The sequence below is a fragment of the Chelon labrosus genome (genome assembly GCF_963514085.1).
Source record: "Chelon labrosus genome assembly, chromosome: 4".
Taxonomy (NCBI): domain Eukaryota; kingdom Metazoa; phylum Chordata; class Actinopteri; order Mugiliformes; family Mugilidae; genus Chelon; species Chelon labrosus.
The window spans coordinates 29,924,001-29,939,147 of NC_140340.1; the positions used below are offsets into that span (position 1 = coordinate 29,924,001).

General features: G+C 41.3%; 1 protein-coding gene across 1 annotated transcript; it reads left to right on the forward strand.

Moving 5' to 3' along the window:
* Window positions 1-1,789: 1,789 nt before the first annotated feature.
* Window positions 1,790-9,652, forward strand: cass4 (Cas scaffold protein family member 4; the record flags this gene model as incomplete). Its single annotated transcript, XM_084543828.1, has 7 exons — window positions 1,790-1,846; window positions 4,808-5,233; window positions 5,896-5,979; window positions 6,079-6,195; window positions 6,780-8,078; window positions 8,193-8,297; window positions 8,454-9,652. The coding sequence occupies 7 exons, from the start codon at window positions 1,790-1,792 to the stop codon at window positions 8,868-8,870; spliced, it is 2,505 nt and encodes an 834-aa protein (XP_084399954.1). The 3' UTR covers window positions 8,871-9,652.
* Between the last annotated feature and the right edge of the window lie 5,495 nt (window positions 9,653-15,147).

Below are 15,147 nucleotides of genomic sequence, written 5' to 3' on the forward strand. Positions count from 1 at the left end.
CATGTTCTATGTCAGCTCCAAGGAAAGCCACACATTGAGCAAATGTTCACCACAGCAAAAGGCACAACATGAGTGTAAGGAAGTGTGAATATAAATAAAACCAAAGTGCAAGCAGTGAGATAAGTTCCTGTCACGGAGCTGTGTGCAGCGTGCCTGTTTATCTACAATACCGCTCCTTAGTCTTCACACATCTGGCAAATTGACATGTAGATGATTGATGTTTTTTTATTTTTTTTACATGTTTAATATACCAGATATATATATATATATTTCTGTTCTGGGCCTTAGTATAATTGCAGTTCAAAACATTCCTTATTTATGATTCTGAGGCCTTTTATGAGTCTTCCTAACTTTAATTCCTATCTCTTTAAGCTCCCCTCTTCCAATGAGCTCTGGTCTATCTGGCCGGCAGACTTTGCTGGCTCTGGCGGCTACAAAGAATAGCGCTCAGTTTTTAAATTCTTTTTGTAGTTCTTTACTCAAAATCCCGACTTCTCCGAAATCTCTCAAATTGGATGTGCTGTCTACTAACCCTAGCAACCACAGGACACATTGTTGCCTGTTGGCATGTGTAAACGATCTAACCGCAGTCGGAACAGGGCAGGTTTTTCAGATAAAACCATGAATAATATAGACTTCTGACATTATAACAGGCATAATTTAGGGAAACAAGTGGTAATTAAACCTCTGGGAGGATCATAGAACTCATTCAATTCTTAATATTATTTGAATATCTATCTCTTTAGTGTTAAATATAGTGTAAAGTAGTCTTTACACAACAGTAGCCACTAAAAGCAACTGATTGCGTGAGAACAAATGGAGCTGTAGCAGAAAAACGTCACTGAGGATAGACTTGACTAATGGTAAAGGTTATGGCCTCCTCTTAAGGATCACTTCTTTCATGAAAAGTGAACTGATATAAACGGCGATTTCTCACACTCATATACCAGTTTCCCTTTACAGACCATCTTTAAACACATACTCTATACATAACTCATAACAACTGACGGTTTCAACATAAACGCTTTATAAGTTCAGTCAAGATAAGATGTTGGATTGACCGGTGATCAGGGGCATCTGTAACAGGTTTTAGTTTGTTCCGTTTTGGAACATGCGGTATTATTTCTATAATGTTTCTTATTTTGTTGCACTCACATTACGTCTCTATGAGTAATGTTGATTGTCCACTCAAACCTCCTCATGAGTTTTCATGAGTTGCATTCGTGTATGAGATTTTGACATAGTTCTCACCAGTTCCCATACAGGAAATACCAGGGCAGCAGCAGTGAGTCAGTGTCACTGCCACGAAGTCTGAATTAGTCTCCACAGCCTCCTCTTGGATGTGTTTGGGTTGGATGGAAGGTTGACAAAGGTGATTTTCCACGATGCACATCTGAAAATCATTTGAGATACAGAAAAAAAAAAAAAAAGATTGACCGGGAACAAATTCCCAACATGTGAAGAGATAATTCAGCAGGATACCAAATTTGTGTTTTCTCCGCATCTGTTTGTCTGTCTGTCTGTCTTCCACTCCCACCCCCAACTAGGTCTATGATTCTGTGGGAAAGTCTAATATGTCATATTTACAGGCTGACTTCCTCTCCAGATTTGAGAGAGGAGTTGATCTCAGCTATGTGCTTGGTCTCATCTTGAACCCTGCTCTCGCCACTCCGTCTGGGAAAATGGACATTTTTTTCCCAGTTTTGGTCAACTTCTGGTCGTGTGTGACAGATTTGTTCATTAACACCGTGGGTGTTGTGGAGTGGCCTGGCATGTGTCTGAAGGTATAATGGATGAGGCGTTGACCCGACCTGGGGGTCGTGCCCTGGCTGTCAAGGGGCAGAAGGTCGGCGTGAAACAAGAATGTGTCGTTCCCACACTGGGAACTGCTTTCAGGTCCGGTTCTTGTTCCAGTGGATCTCTGAGACTGAACAGTTTACGCACTAGTGCATCTCTGCTGGTGCCCCATAGTGCTCTCTGATTGTATAGACTGTGTCTAACAGTCACATCCTTTCAGAAACAAACCTAAAGTCGAATTCATAAGCAATGAAATGCCGCTTCTACTTGCTAAAGGTGTGCTATAGTCTGTAACTGTTAACTGATGTTAGACAAATCTGACTTTATGATTATTATTTTCTCTATATTATTACCTCTCTGGATCATTTAGCAAGCAAAAATGCAGAATATTTTCTAATTGCAGCTTTGAAAAGGTGCTTCTCCAGTTGAATACCTTTGTGATTTGGAGTATCACTTAGATATAACAAGTATTTGGAAGAAGTCCAGGAACATGTGAGAGGGTTTTTTTTTTTTTTACCTAAACAGTTCCTCCATTAATTTGGACAACAGTCAACAGATTAATCTGCAAAAGAAATAATTGAAATCACATAACTCTGGGTTGTTTTCCTTTGCATGCAACATGCACATTGTCACCTTCATTAAAAGGTTGCAGGATGTTACACATTCAGTTCATTGGTAATACTATTAATAAAACAGTTACATCAGCTTTTGTGGTTGGAACATCAGTGTTTAAAAACAAAAAAACACATTGTTCTTTTTTAATGCAAACCCAAGAGTCAAAGGAAATATTCTACATGCATTGCGTGTCATTTCATAGCACACATTATTGCTTGAACAGAATCGCCAGTCGTTGTCTTTTAGAGGGTCTTGTTTCATTGCATCCAATGGTCAACGTTAATTTGTGCACGGGACAGAGTGCAGAGAGATGGGAACTGATGAGAGAGAGGCAGAGGCAGCTGTGCTGCTGAAGCGCTGTGAAGGCCAGCTGTCCGAGGGGCTGATCTGCACAAGCAGCCGTGTGCAGGAATCCAAAAGAGTCACAGCTGAATGTGACTTTATTACTGTACTCCGTGATCAACGCAGACAAAGAATCAGGGGCATGATGAAACACAGCAAGAGGTGAGGCGAGGGCCCGTGTTTAGGACGAGCGACCTGAATTCTTCTGAATGTATCACATTTAACTTACCCAAATTAGTTCACACAATAGGTTGTGGTTAAAATGTCATTTATGAAAGTTGGTACACACAGACGGCTGCCTCCATATGAGCTGCTCAAAGCTTCTTCCTGTGAAAAGGGAGTTTTTCCTCGCCACCGTCACCGTCGTGCTCTGGGGGTGTCAGGCTCTGGACTCTGTAAAGCGCCTTGAGACGGTTTGAATTGGTATTCTACGCTATATATATAATATTAAATTGGACTGAACTGAATTTAATTGTGACCTAATGAATCAAAAACGACACGTGTGTATCACGGATCATTAAAACCATCAGTTGTCACCTTCAGATAAAGTACATATATGATCGTAAGGAGAAAGTACAAAGCAAATCTCTGTGGCATGGTGGCTGACTGTCATCCGACCCTACGTATTTCACTTGCACGTCTGCAGCATGACCCAGGGGATTAGGCTGGGAGTTTGCTGAGGCTTGGTGTGTATGTGAGGGGGACGGGTGTCTGCTGTGGTCAGAGCAGTCCACAGGCCCGCATCCCAACAGGTGCTAAGCGTGTTGGTCTCTGATGGTGAATGGACCTCTTTGTTGCAGAGGATTCACCCTGAAAGAGGGCAGATCCAGCAGAGCACCTCACCCCACAACACACACTTCTCAGCTGAGGGTGGTGTGTGGGTGTGTCTGAGGGGGTGTGTTTGTTTATTCCAAGGACTGTATGACTGTGTGCGTTGGTATTCTGATTATTAGCAAGGCCCAACGCTGGTGAACAAGTTGGTGTTCTTCTTTATCCCAAATGAGTTCTAAATAGGTTGGTGCTGGGGCCCTGTGCAGGCCAGACAAGACATGTATATGTTATTATTATTAACAATATCATACTGGAGCATTAGGATGTTCCATCAGTGCAACTAGGATAAGTAAAAGTAAGACAAAGTAAGACAAACGCCACAATAAAAAAGCCCCCTTCTGTTTTTAAATGACATTTCCTTCACACAAAAAAAATATGAGGTGAAAACTTCTATAACACTGCCAGCCCATTAATGGTCCACCTCGCTGTTTTGCGGCCATGTATTCAACATGAACAAGATTGTCACACGAACCGAAAAGATCTGCTCAGTGCATGCACCCACAGCACGTCCGACCACAAGCAGCCGGCCCCTCTGTCGGTGGTTTTGGTTTAGAGGTGTATGTCATGTTTCACGGTTTTGTTCTCATAATAACGCTGAATGTGACTCTGAAATGCATGAAACCCTTCCACATTTCACACCCAAACATGTTTAGAGTTGTCACACACAGCACATGTAGAGGTGATTGGGCGTTCGCCGGGATACGTGCATGGAAAGCAGTGCTCAGTCCTCTGTTGCCGAGCACAAATGGGATTTGAACACGTTGAGCAAAATGAGGTTCCATTTGCACAATGTGATGTATTTTTGGAGTGATGAGATAGGATGCTTGCAAGCCTACAAGAGGAAGCTCTGAAGAAGCTTGTTTTCCATTTATCTCTCAGTAGGAAGCCCATACAGGAAGTGAAAATACAGAGCAAAAAAAAAAAAAAAAAATGTCATTCAAAACAAAAATAAATCTACTTGGTTTTGTTTTCGTTGCTTTCAAAAGCACTCTAACAATTCTAATCTTTGTGACTAGTTGCATTCATTTTGAGTTTTCTTTGCGAAGCACATGTGCAACATGCAGTCACATTTTGCAAGAGGAAATGTCTTTAGGTATTGTACATGACCATGGGTTGTTCATGTGGGAAGTCATGTTTGTCATGTTTGTCATGTAACAGTATCACACACTGCCAATGTTTCCCGTCATAATCCTTATTTCAATTTTCTGTGTTTCAATTTTAGAACAAACTAGCGAAAGCTCTGTATGACAACACAGCGGAGTGTGCAGATGAGCTCGCCTTCAGAAAGGGGGACATTGTCACGGTGATGAATCAAAATGTGGCCGGCACCAGCGGGTGGTGGATGTGCTCTCTGTACGGACGCCATGGCCTGGCCCCTGCAAATAGACTGAAGCTCTTAACCCAGACTGGAAATACTGAGGACTCTTCAAGCAATGTTGCAGAAAAACCCATGCCAGCCCATGCTAAAGCAGATGACTGTGTGCAAAATATCTACCAGATCCCGAGTATACCACGGCCCACCACCACTAGCCCTGCTTACGAACGCATGGACCTCATCTACAAGGTCCCATCAGCTCCTGTAGCAGCGTCAAGTAATCACATCCCATCAGCATTTATGCACAGCACAGAAGGTTCTGAGGGACAAAAGGTACAGTTCTCTCCTTACAAGTTCAATTTTGTGTTTAGAAAGTTGCTGAATGCAGATGTTTGTCAGTTTCTTGCTCTGAGGTCAAAGATAATCCGCCTTCTTGGGAAGTGTTAACTCTCACGATTAGAGAGGTGGACTACTGCAGAAATGCAGTGCTGTGAAACTCCTGCTGGCAAAAGAGTTTACAGATGGGGACCAGGGGCCTCTCCATGGGGACAGGCATGCAGCTTTGGGGTCTTTATGGGCCTGTAAAAGACAAACAGACACAGACTTCAGACACTTTTAACTGCAAACAGCAGCCCATGCTGACAGGGACCCCAGAAAGACAGAAGTGTCTGTACAGGGTGCCTGTGCAGCAGAAGGCGGGGAGAAATATACCCACATGTTCACCATTTCCTCTCCTGCTCTAGGGGAGTCCTGTTGGTTTCTGCAGTAGTTGCCTAATCTTCACTGGGCAGCATGGTTTCTATTATAAAGCTGGGGTAATTGGCAAAGCATTATGCAAAATAGCGTTCACCGGCGATCTCAACAGGCTTCAGAGCAAACACTGTCCTCATAAATACGTTAATGCAGAGGTCAATGAGTTAGATGCAGCTTTGATCAAAGCTTCGCAATCACTGCCAGTCAAGCCTAATATTAAAGTCTGTTTGTCATGTCTGCAGCCTCCATTCTTCAACATGGCATCCAGTCCAAAAAGGGAGGTTTACGATATCCCGAGCCAAGCAAGACAAGCTTCTCTTTTCAATGTGAGGACACACAATGCATGAAAGGTTGAGACGATTTGTGTACATATTAAGCCACTTGAGATATATTGGTCTGACTGTTTTTTGATGTTCTGTTTGCAGGAATCTACCGCTCCTAGACAAATGCCACGAAAACACTCTCTGTTTTCAGTTTCACAGCTGGAGAAGAAATTTGACTCTGCAGAGAGTTTGAGGTGTAGCAGTCCAGGAGACGCTTATGTAAGTTTCAGATGTTTTGAGTGATTAATGAAGCAAGGAATCTATGATGCACTAGCTTTGAAATTCAGTCTTGCATTCGGTATTTTTCACTTCTGTTTAGGGTTCACCATGCTTAAAGGGAACTGCTTAATACAGTGTGATGTCAGATTACTTTAATGGCAAAACTGTTTACACCTGCCCTAAACTGCCACATTTGCAGTTGAGATGAAAAGTCTGCCATTATAGCCTTTTGAGTGCATCAAAATTCTACCTGATCTCTCTCCAAGAACGTGTTCTCTCAGTGCTATGAATCACACAAATGGGGAAAACTATGCAAACTTTTGGACAATCTCTTCTTGAAACATTTATGGTTGAATCGGGGACAGGTAAAAGTGATAGAAGTAGATGTAATGGACGCACAGTTGCTTTTATAAATTGAATGATGGTCAATATAATTTGGCATTTTTGACAAGAATTTACTAAACAGTGAATATTGGATCCAACAAGCACTTATTTTGAGGCACACTGGCACATTTTCCACCAAACAAATGCATGCATTTCTTGCTGCAGGACTGTGATGTTAACAACTTTGCTCTTGTTCACAGGTATATGCGGTCCCACCACCTCTGTCTCAGGACCCAAACTATGACATCCCTGTTCCCTCTGCCACAGAATCCCAAAAGACAATGAACAGCGGATACTGCACCCTTCCCAACCCTTGCAAGCCTCAGTGGATCTATGATGTGCCAGTGAGTGCTGAGAAACAAAGCTACCCTCAAGGTTACTATGATACCTTGCCCTCCAAAGCCGATTGCACGAAGCTCTATGACACTCTTCCGGTACATACTTTGCCAGTTCAGGGAGATAGTCCAACTTCCTCACTTTATGATATACCAAAACCCAGTTGTCTTGATACCCCGAGTCCACCTAAAGTGTTACCAAGGGTCCCTCTTCGCAACAAACAGTCATCTGAGAGCTTTACAGAGGAGTTATATGCTGTTCCACCTAAAGAAGGATCACTCCCCCGTGTTGTCAGAGATTCTCCCAGTGATCCTAAACCCTTTGAATGCAGGGGTGACTCAAGAAATATGTATGAACTCAAAAGGGTGCGCTTGCAGCGGATGAGGAACTTTCTTGCCTGTACGTCTTTCCCTGACCTTCCAATGAGTGGGGAGTCACTGGTGCAGGAAGAGCGAGGCAGAACCCCATGTCTCTCTGCAGCAGATAGTCAAAGAATCAGCACAGCTTCCAGCTCCTCCAGCAGCTCCTGCGACTCTCTGGGCCTGAGCTCATCTTCTCCTGAGCCTCTGCGGGAAGTGACTCTCACTCATGAAGAAGTCTGCCCTAGACTCCTGGAACTGCGGGAGTGTGTTTGCAAGGCCGTGCCCCGACTCATGGACTTTGTCAGCAGTCACTGGAGGTGCAAGGAACATCTGGAGAAACACCTCCCAGAAATCAAAGAAGCAGCAGAGGGGATTGCATGTTCTGTCACAAGCTTCTTAAACTTTGCCCTGGACATTAAGGGTAACGCCAGCCGTTTGACTGATGCCAACCTGCAGGCCAGACTCTGTAAACAGCTTTCCATTGTAGAGGACTCTGGTGTAATTCTACAACAAACAGTGAGTGCTCTGAATTTGGCTGGCTGGCCCCTCAACACTCTCTGTCAGGAGCCGGGCCAGGGCTTGACACCCGACCAACTGGAACGCTTTGTTATGGTAGCACGTACTATTCCAGAGGACGTCAAGCGCCTGGTGTCCATCATCAATGCCAATGGCAAGCTTCTGTTCAGGGCTCCTCTGAAAGATCCAGAATCCGTAAACACCACAGAGACAAAGAAAAGTCCTGATGGAACTGAACAAGGTTGCGACATAGTGGAGGACGACAATGACTATGTAGAGTTGCAGGTAAATGCTTGTAATCTTTTGAGTCCTCATAAAAAAAAAAAAAGGTTACTGGAGTCACTGACTGCTGAAATTTTGATTAGTAATGTAGTGATTTTTCTTTTGGCTTTTCCTTAGACAAAGGATCAGGAATGCAAGCAGAAGGATGTGCAAAAGGATGTCCAGAAGAATATGCAGAAGGAACCAAAAGAAAGTGTCACATCAGTCTCTAACACAGCACAAGTGAGTATGACTTGACACAGGGGATTTCTAAGGATCAACAAAACATCACCTTAGTGTCTGAAAATATTATTTTATACATACATATGTACTCAAAAGCAGACAGAAAGCTCTGGAGACATGGCATGTGGTTCATCTTCTTTATTCTGTTCTGCTCAGGCTGGTAACAAGCGCCACTCCTCTGACTCCGGCAGTGGAACAGAAGAACAACGATCAACTTCCCTTTCAGAGCACTGCCGGCTTTATTTTGGCGCTCTCCAAAAGGCCATTGGAGGATTTGTGGGCAGCCTTGAGGATGGTCAGCCACCTGAGAAATTCATCTCACAAAGTAAGCTAGTAATCATGGTGGGCCAGAGACTGGTGGACACCCTGTGCAGGGAGGCCCAACGTAGAGGGTCCTGTCAAAACCTCCTGTGTAAGAGCAACCACCTGTGTGCTCTCCTGAAGCAGCTGGCTGTGGCCACCAAGAAGGCAGCACTGCACTTTCCAGATAAGCAAGCTCTGAAAGAGGTTCAAGAGTTTGCAAAGGAACTGGCCCAAAGAGCGCAGCACTTTCGGGTATCTCTTGACTTGTGACAGTGCACAAACTGTATAAAGCATGATTATTTGCTTGTACAGAAGAACTCATCAGTCGTTGAGCTATTTCCATTATTCATTTCATTTCTATGAATTTCAAGCTTCACTTGGCAGGCGCTTTTTGCTGAATGTTGATATCACAATAAATATAAGTGCTGATGATAAAAAACACCGCTGGGACGGGTAGTTAAATTCAAAAAGGAGTTACATTTGTACAGACAGGGGGGTTTAAAAAATAAATTGCACATTTAGCATACTCTATTCAAGCCAATTAAAATATCTGAAAAAAAATGTATAAATAGAAAAACAAAATATCAGGTATACTGTAAAATACAATATATATTTTAGGGCAATTTTATGTTCCTTGAGTTTTATTTGTTATGTGGCTGTTTCTTTAAACGTATATTCTCCAGGGTAGCAGTTTGATATAATCTACTTTTTATGAAAATCCACCTGTATGTAAACATTTTATAAAAATGTGTTATGCATTCCTACACGTTACTTGACAAAAGACAAGAGTACGACACATGTTGGATTTTTGTTCATATTAAAATTCAAAACTGAAAACGTCACATTGTATTTGTATTGTGTGTACTGTGTGTAGCAGAAATCAAGAAAGCACAAACCATCACCGTCACAAATAGGGTAATTAGCTATTCTTACAGTGGCTTCCCAGCAGATGGAAGCCATGGTTCTGTTATTCTTTAATTGCCCAAGTAAACATGTGGCTGTGCCTGAGATTTGAGATATAAGATCAGTATAAGAATAGTGTATTTTGTTATCTGTTGTGTCTGTACCTGGCTGGCCTTAGGCAGATGGGTCCCTCCATATGAGCTGGGCTCAAGGTTTCTTCCTGTTAAAAGGGAGTTTTTCTTTGCCACCGTCGCCTTCAGATTTGCTCTGGGGGTTTCAGACCAGGTTTCAAACCGGATGTTGTAAAGGGTCTTGAGGCAATTTGTAATGTTATTGAAGCTATATAAATAAAATGGAATTGAAGTGAATTAAAGGGCTAGGTTGTGCTAGTGGATATTTAGCCATATGCAGTATGAACACTTAGTATACCAACACATGTATATACATATATATGTACATGAATACATTCATGTTAGGGGTCATACCGATTAGTCGACTTGTTGATCTCACTGCTGTGCCATGACGCTTTAAGAAGGAAGTTGACTAGTCGACTATCGTGTGACAAAAAAACAACACGGAGACCTCGGAAAAGACAGGTGAGGAGCCCAGTGGGTCATTGCATCAAGTGTGTGGAAATAATTCACTTAAGATGAAACCCAGAATATGTAAGTTAGTCCTGAAATACAACAAAAGTACTGTTGCAAGACACACTCATCTGAAAAGGCATCCACTAACACTAGCAGAGGAACGGTCCAAATCCTTTCACCGACAGTCAATGAACACCTTCACCAAACGTCCTGCGCTAACAGACAGAAGTTTGATGGTGAATTCCTTTGTCTAAAGTTATTAGATCTTAGCCCGTATTCAAGCTTCAGTTATCTTGCAGGAAAGGCTCTGTAGCTTCTTTTTCTTGAAACACAATATGTATTCAGGTCAAGAAAACAGATGTCATTGTTGCAAAACATTACTTTCTACTTTGATTTTATGTGTTATCTCACTGACTGGTCGACGTGGACTTAACTTTCATTAGTCAACTTTATAAAATCTATAAAAAGTCGTTCAACCCCTAATTCACATATACATTTATACATATAAACATAAATACACATACGCATACCAGTAAACATGCAGCCACATATACACATACCTATCAACATAATATATACATATTTACATACACGTATACATACATGAATATGCATGTTATAGTGAATGTTATTAAATATAATATGTAAGTATTATATCTACCTTGGTAGGTAGATCACTTAATAAATATATATATTTATTTAAGTGATTAAAGTGATATTAACTTATTTATTAGTTAATATTGACAGATTGTTAGGCTAGCTTTGAATGATAGCTTCAGTGCATCACATGATGTTAATATGTGATATGCACATGACAAAAACCATTGAAATGCTTTCTAAAGCAGGTTGCTCTAATTAATGAATTAGAATGGGTGTCTGCGCCATCACATTCATTAACAAATTGATAAATTCAGTTTTGGGATTTTGGATTCTCAGTGGAATATCAAATGAATCATATATGATACATGACCTATAGTGGTGTGTTAAGCATATGTAAATATCCAGTAACTGTAAATTTCTCGTTTGCTTTTCAAATATTGGTTGTCTCTTTGGCCACTAATAACCCGCAATAACTCTTTAACCCCTGACCCTGACTCTTTTGTGTAAGCAGTCCCCCTGCACCTCTTAAATAATGCAAGATGAACCCTGAATGTACAGTAATGCTCTAATAGAAACCAGGTAGCAGGAGTTTTTGCCCTCAGTTTTAGTCATTTACTTTTGAGAGTTTCCTAACTTAAAAAGTGCAATGGTAAATTGCAGGAGTTCCTATTTCATGGTTTCATGGTTGTGTTATTGCTCATCGCAGCAGTACCCCCTCTAGAGGGGTGTCAGAGGTCAGTGTCATTACAGAAGAGGAACCCTGGAGTTCATGGAGCGTCAGTGTCTAGTTTAGCCGTCAGCTTTGCACAACAACATTTACGGTCAGCCTTTTGAAATGAAAGTCCAGTTCTGCATTTTGAAGTGACGTCGTCCTATACTTCTGGTAGATAAATAGTATTCAACATCTAAATGTGTAAATGTATGTGAATAAGACATAATGTATGTTATTACAATGTAAAAAAATTACATTGATTGGATTACCAGGAGAATAAAGGGCCCCTGGAAGTCCTCATGTTCACTCTGGGGATGCAGTTAATGGATTATTGTAAATAGATTGCGTTTCTATAGCGATTGTGATGAAAGCAACTGCACGAGAAGGAGAGACAGGAAAAGCTTCGTGCCTCCTGATCACCTGGTTTTGAATGTATTTCCTTGAATAAATGAAAGCAGCTCTGTGCTCCTCCTCTGTCCTTGCCGGCTACAATGTTGAGGAAACAAAGTTGGGAAACGCTAGACAGGAGACCAACTCTTGATGCTGTAGATACTGACTGGATGCTGCCCTCTACCAGGGCTGCAGGGGAACGACATCATTTGCATGGTTTTTGCTCTCATTATCAACGGACTGACCTGCTGGTTATGTTATGAACAGCTTAATGTGTACAGTTTAATTTAGTGGCAGTCATTTTGCTTTGCACAACAGGTCTGAAGATGGACCCTGAATCCCCTTTAACGTCCCAACAAGTCAGGAAGTGTGTCACATATTAAAGACCTAATTTTTGTTGTGTGGACTTTTTAAAAAACTCCAGCCGGCTTGGATTCAAACCCGAAACTTTCTTGCTGTGAGACGCTAACCACAGCAAGAAGGTGCTAACCACCATGCCAACTAAATTACATCAACTTTCACATTCAAACATCATAATTTTAAACAGGTTCTCCTACAAAACGCATACAACTTCCAGACCATTTAAATTAAATTATCCAGTGGGTCCAGCGGCAGTGACACAGACGAGAAGAGTCTTTCTGGGCCTCCTTTGGGTCTTAGAGAAGGATCCCAAGGAACAAGCAGAAAAGCCAGAGAGCACCGTGGATCCTCTACACGACAAACAGATTCCGGTGCTCCAGACCTCTCTGCGAGTTGAGAATAACATTCTTATGTTGTTTATGTTTCATGTTTATGGTCATAAATATGGGTTAGGGCTCATTATCTGACAACAAATTCAGTTTTCCCTTGTGAGACTACAAAAAAAAAAAAAAACTCCTGATCTGTTATGTGCTTGTTGACACAGAGCCTGTATAAACTGAGTTATGAGTTACTCATTAAGTTAAGTATTTGTTTTTTTAGCAGAGCTTTTCCTACTATTTTGAAGTAGTTTTATTTGAGTACTTCTTATAATCAGTGAAGTTTTTTTGCTACTCTTAAAAACTACCCAAAGAGTTTATTATGGTGGTTGAAAGTAACAGAAACAGTCTGTTTTTGAAAATACCGTGATAACACTGTTGAATTCATTTGAATCAAAGCATAAAAGTGTACATTGACATGACATGTACATTATCCCCTGCTGTCAATTTAATTCACACTGTAGTTCAATGTCATCTGTAATGAGACAGAATGAATTTAATGAACACGTTAAAGGTTTCACAATGAGCTGTGTGAAAAGAAAAGACTGCTTCTTTATTTTCATGAATATATATAATAGCAGTATTTGTGATGTGTGCAAGGTTTCAAAGTTTAAATTTTCTGTGCAAATTTGGCGAGTGCCTGAGAATGAAGGTAAAGAATAAAAAAAAAACAAAGAATATAAATGAAGAGTAAAATAAACATGGGTATTCATGGTTTGTGTAGCCCTTGGGAAGAAGTCCTCAGTCCTATTAATATTGGAACAGAGCTGCTTCCCAAACCCGTCCGTGGTTTGGATGGTGAATGTCTTTGATAATCTGCTGGGCCCTGGTCCTGCATCGCCTCGTGCGAATGTCCTGCAGTGGATGACCCTCTGGAGCGCATTCCTGACCTGGAAGCTGCAGTTTCCATACCAGACAAAAATGAAGATGCAGATTCTTTTGCAGAATAAAGTGCTTTCAGCAGACTTTTTGGCACACCTGCTTAGATAATCTGGTTCGTTTTGAAAATAAACTTAAAGCAGTTGTGCTTTAAAGCCCAAACACTACCTGCTTACCTGAACATGCTCTAAACCAGATCATGTCAGGTCAGGTGCTAAGTGACGCCCTAAAGTTTAAAAACACAGAGTAGAATAAATTCCTCACTGAATAAAGCCCTTTTGAATCTCTTATCATCCCTGTAGAAAATGATGCACAGCACACACTCATCTCTGTCTTGTTCAAAGATACTTCAACTTTCGTGTGGGTCGAGCTGCTCATAACAGCTTTCAATTCCGTTTTTGCAGTCTCAAGCAGCTATTTATACTAAAATGAGAGAACTCGCTGAGAAAAAGTTATCTGACGAGTAGTGGGGATATGACCAAAACTGCATTAAGCCACCAGGTGGAGCTCGACGCGGTTTGGCTTCACTTTTGGAGCTCCGTCTTCCATCTTTACGTGCCTTCCAACCCAAAGAGTCGAACCTGTCAAGATAGTTCATCTCCAGTCTTTAGATCGCCAGACTAGCCCCTGTTTCATTTGTTTCTGAACCCCAATACGATCTCCAGGTTTACATATTCTAAGATAGGAAGCCACCACAATAGTTGCTATAACAAATTGAAACTGTTGCAATTTTATCAAAGTGAAGCAATGATCGCGTTGTAAAAACAATGCAGATCTCATACAGAATTACCATTACAAGTTTAGTATTTTTAGTATTTAGTATTCTTAATATCCATGAATACTTGTTTTTAAAGTATTTTTTAAACTTTCTAGGAGCAATCTGCAGTTTTTCCTCTCTGTCCTGCTACTGTGAAGCCTCAACTTGGCCATGCTCAGCTTATGCGGGTGAAACATAAATATTACAACTTTACAGCTTTAGATGATTTTTGCAAAAGACTATTTTTTTTCAGACAAGAAAATCTTAGAGCTCATACAGATGAGAAAGCCTCCTCTGTTCAAAGCCTTATTTTTTTAGATATCAGTAAAGTTCACTTCATAAACATAATAAAATCAGGAGCAAAGCATTTTATACTTTTGGCAACACGCAAATCGGCATGTAATAATTTCTCTTTTATAACAGACAAACCACCTGCCATGACGTGAGACATGTAAATGTGGGCTATGGGCCACGTATGGGCTATCATACATGCATATGATACAAACACAAAAGTAGAAGACATTGATGATACGAATGTACTCACCTCCATCTGGTTGTCTATTTAGTCTGATCACCTGCTGAACTCATGGGTTAAACCATTCTCACAGGGAGGGGTGTAGTTCATATTATTAATATATCAATGGGCATATACTGTACGTATATATGTGTTGGGAAAGGTGTGTGTGTGTGCGTTTTGTTTTATATGGTGTTGGGATGATGTAAATATTCTAAGAAATAGTAATAATGTATACTGTATTGATCCCACATTCTTTTGCTGCAGTTGACCCATTCATTCATGAAGTATTATGTACACTAGGAGCAGCGGGCTGCTGCTTCTACCGCCCAGGGAGCAAATTGGGAGTTAGATGCTCGCTCAAGACCCCTAGGCCATGGACATGGGAACCTGTGACCCTTTGGTCCCCAGCTGCTTCTCTAACCACTACACCACAATTCCCCCAACGGCTGGTTTGAGTCCAAGAAC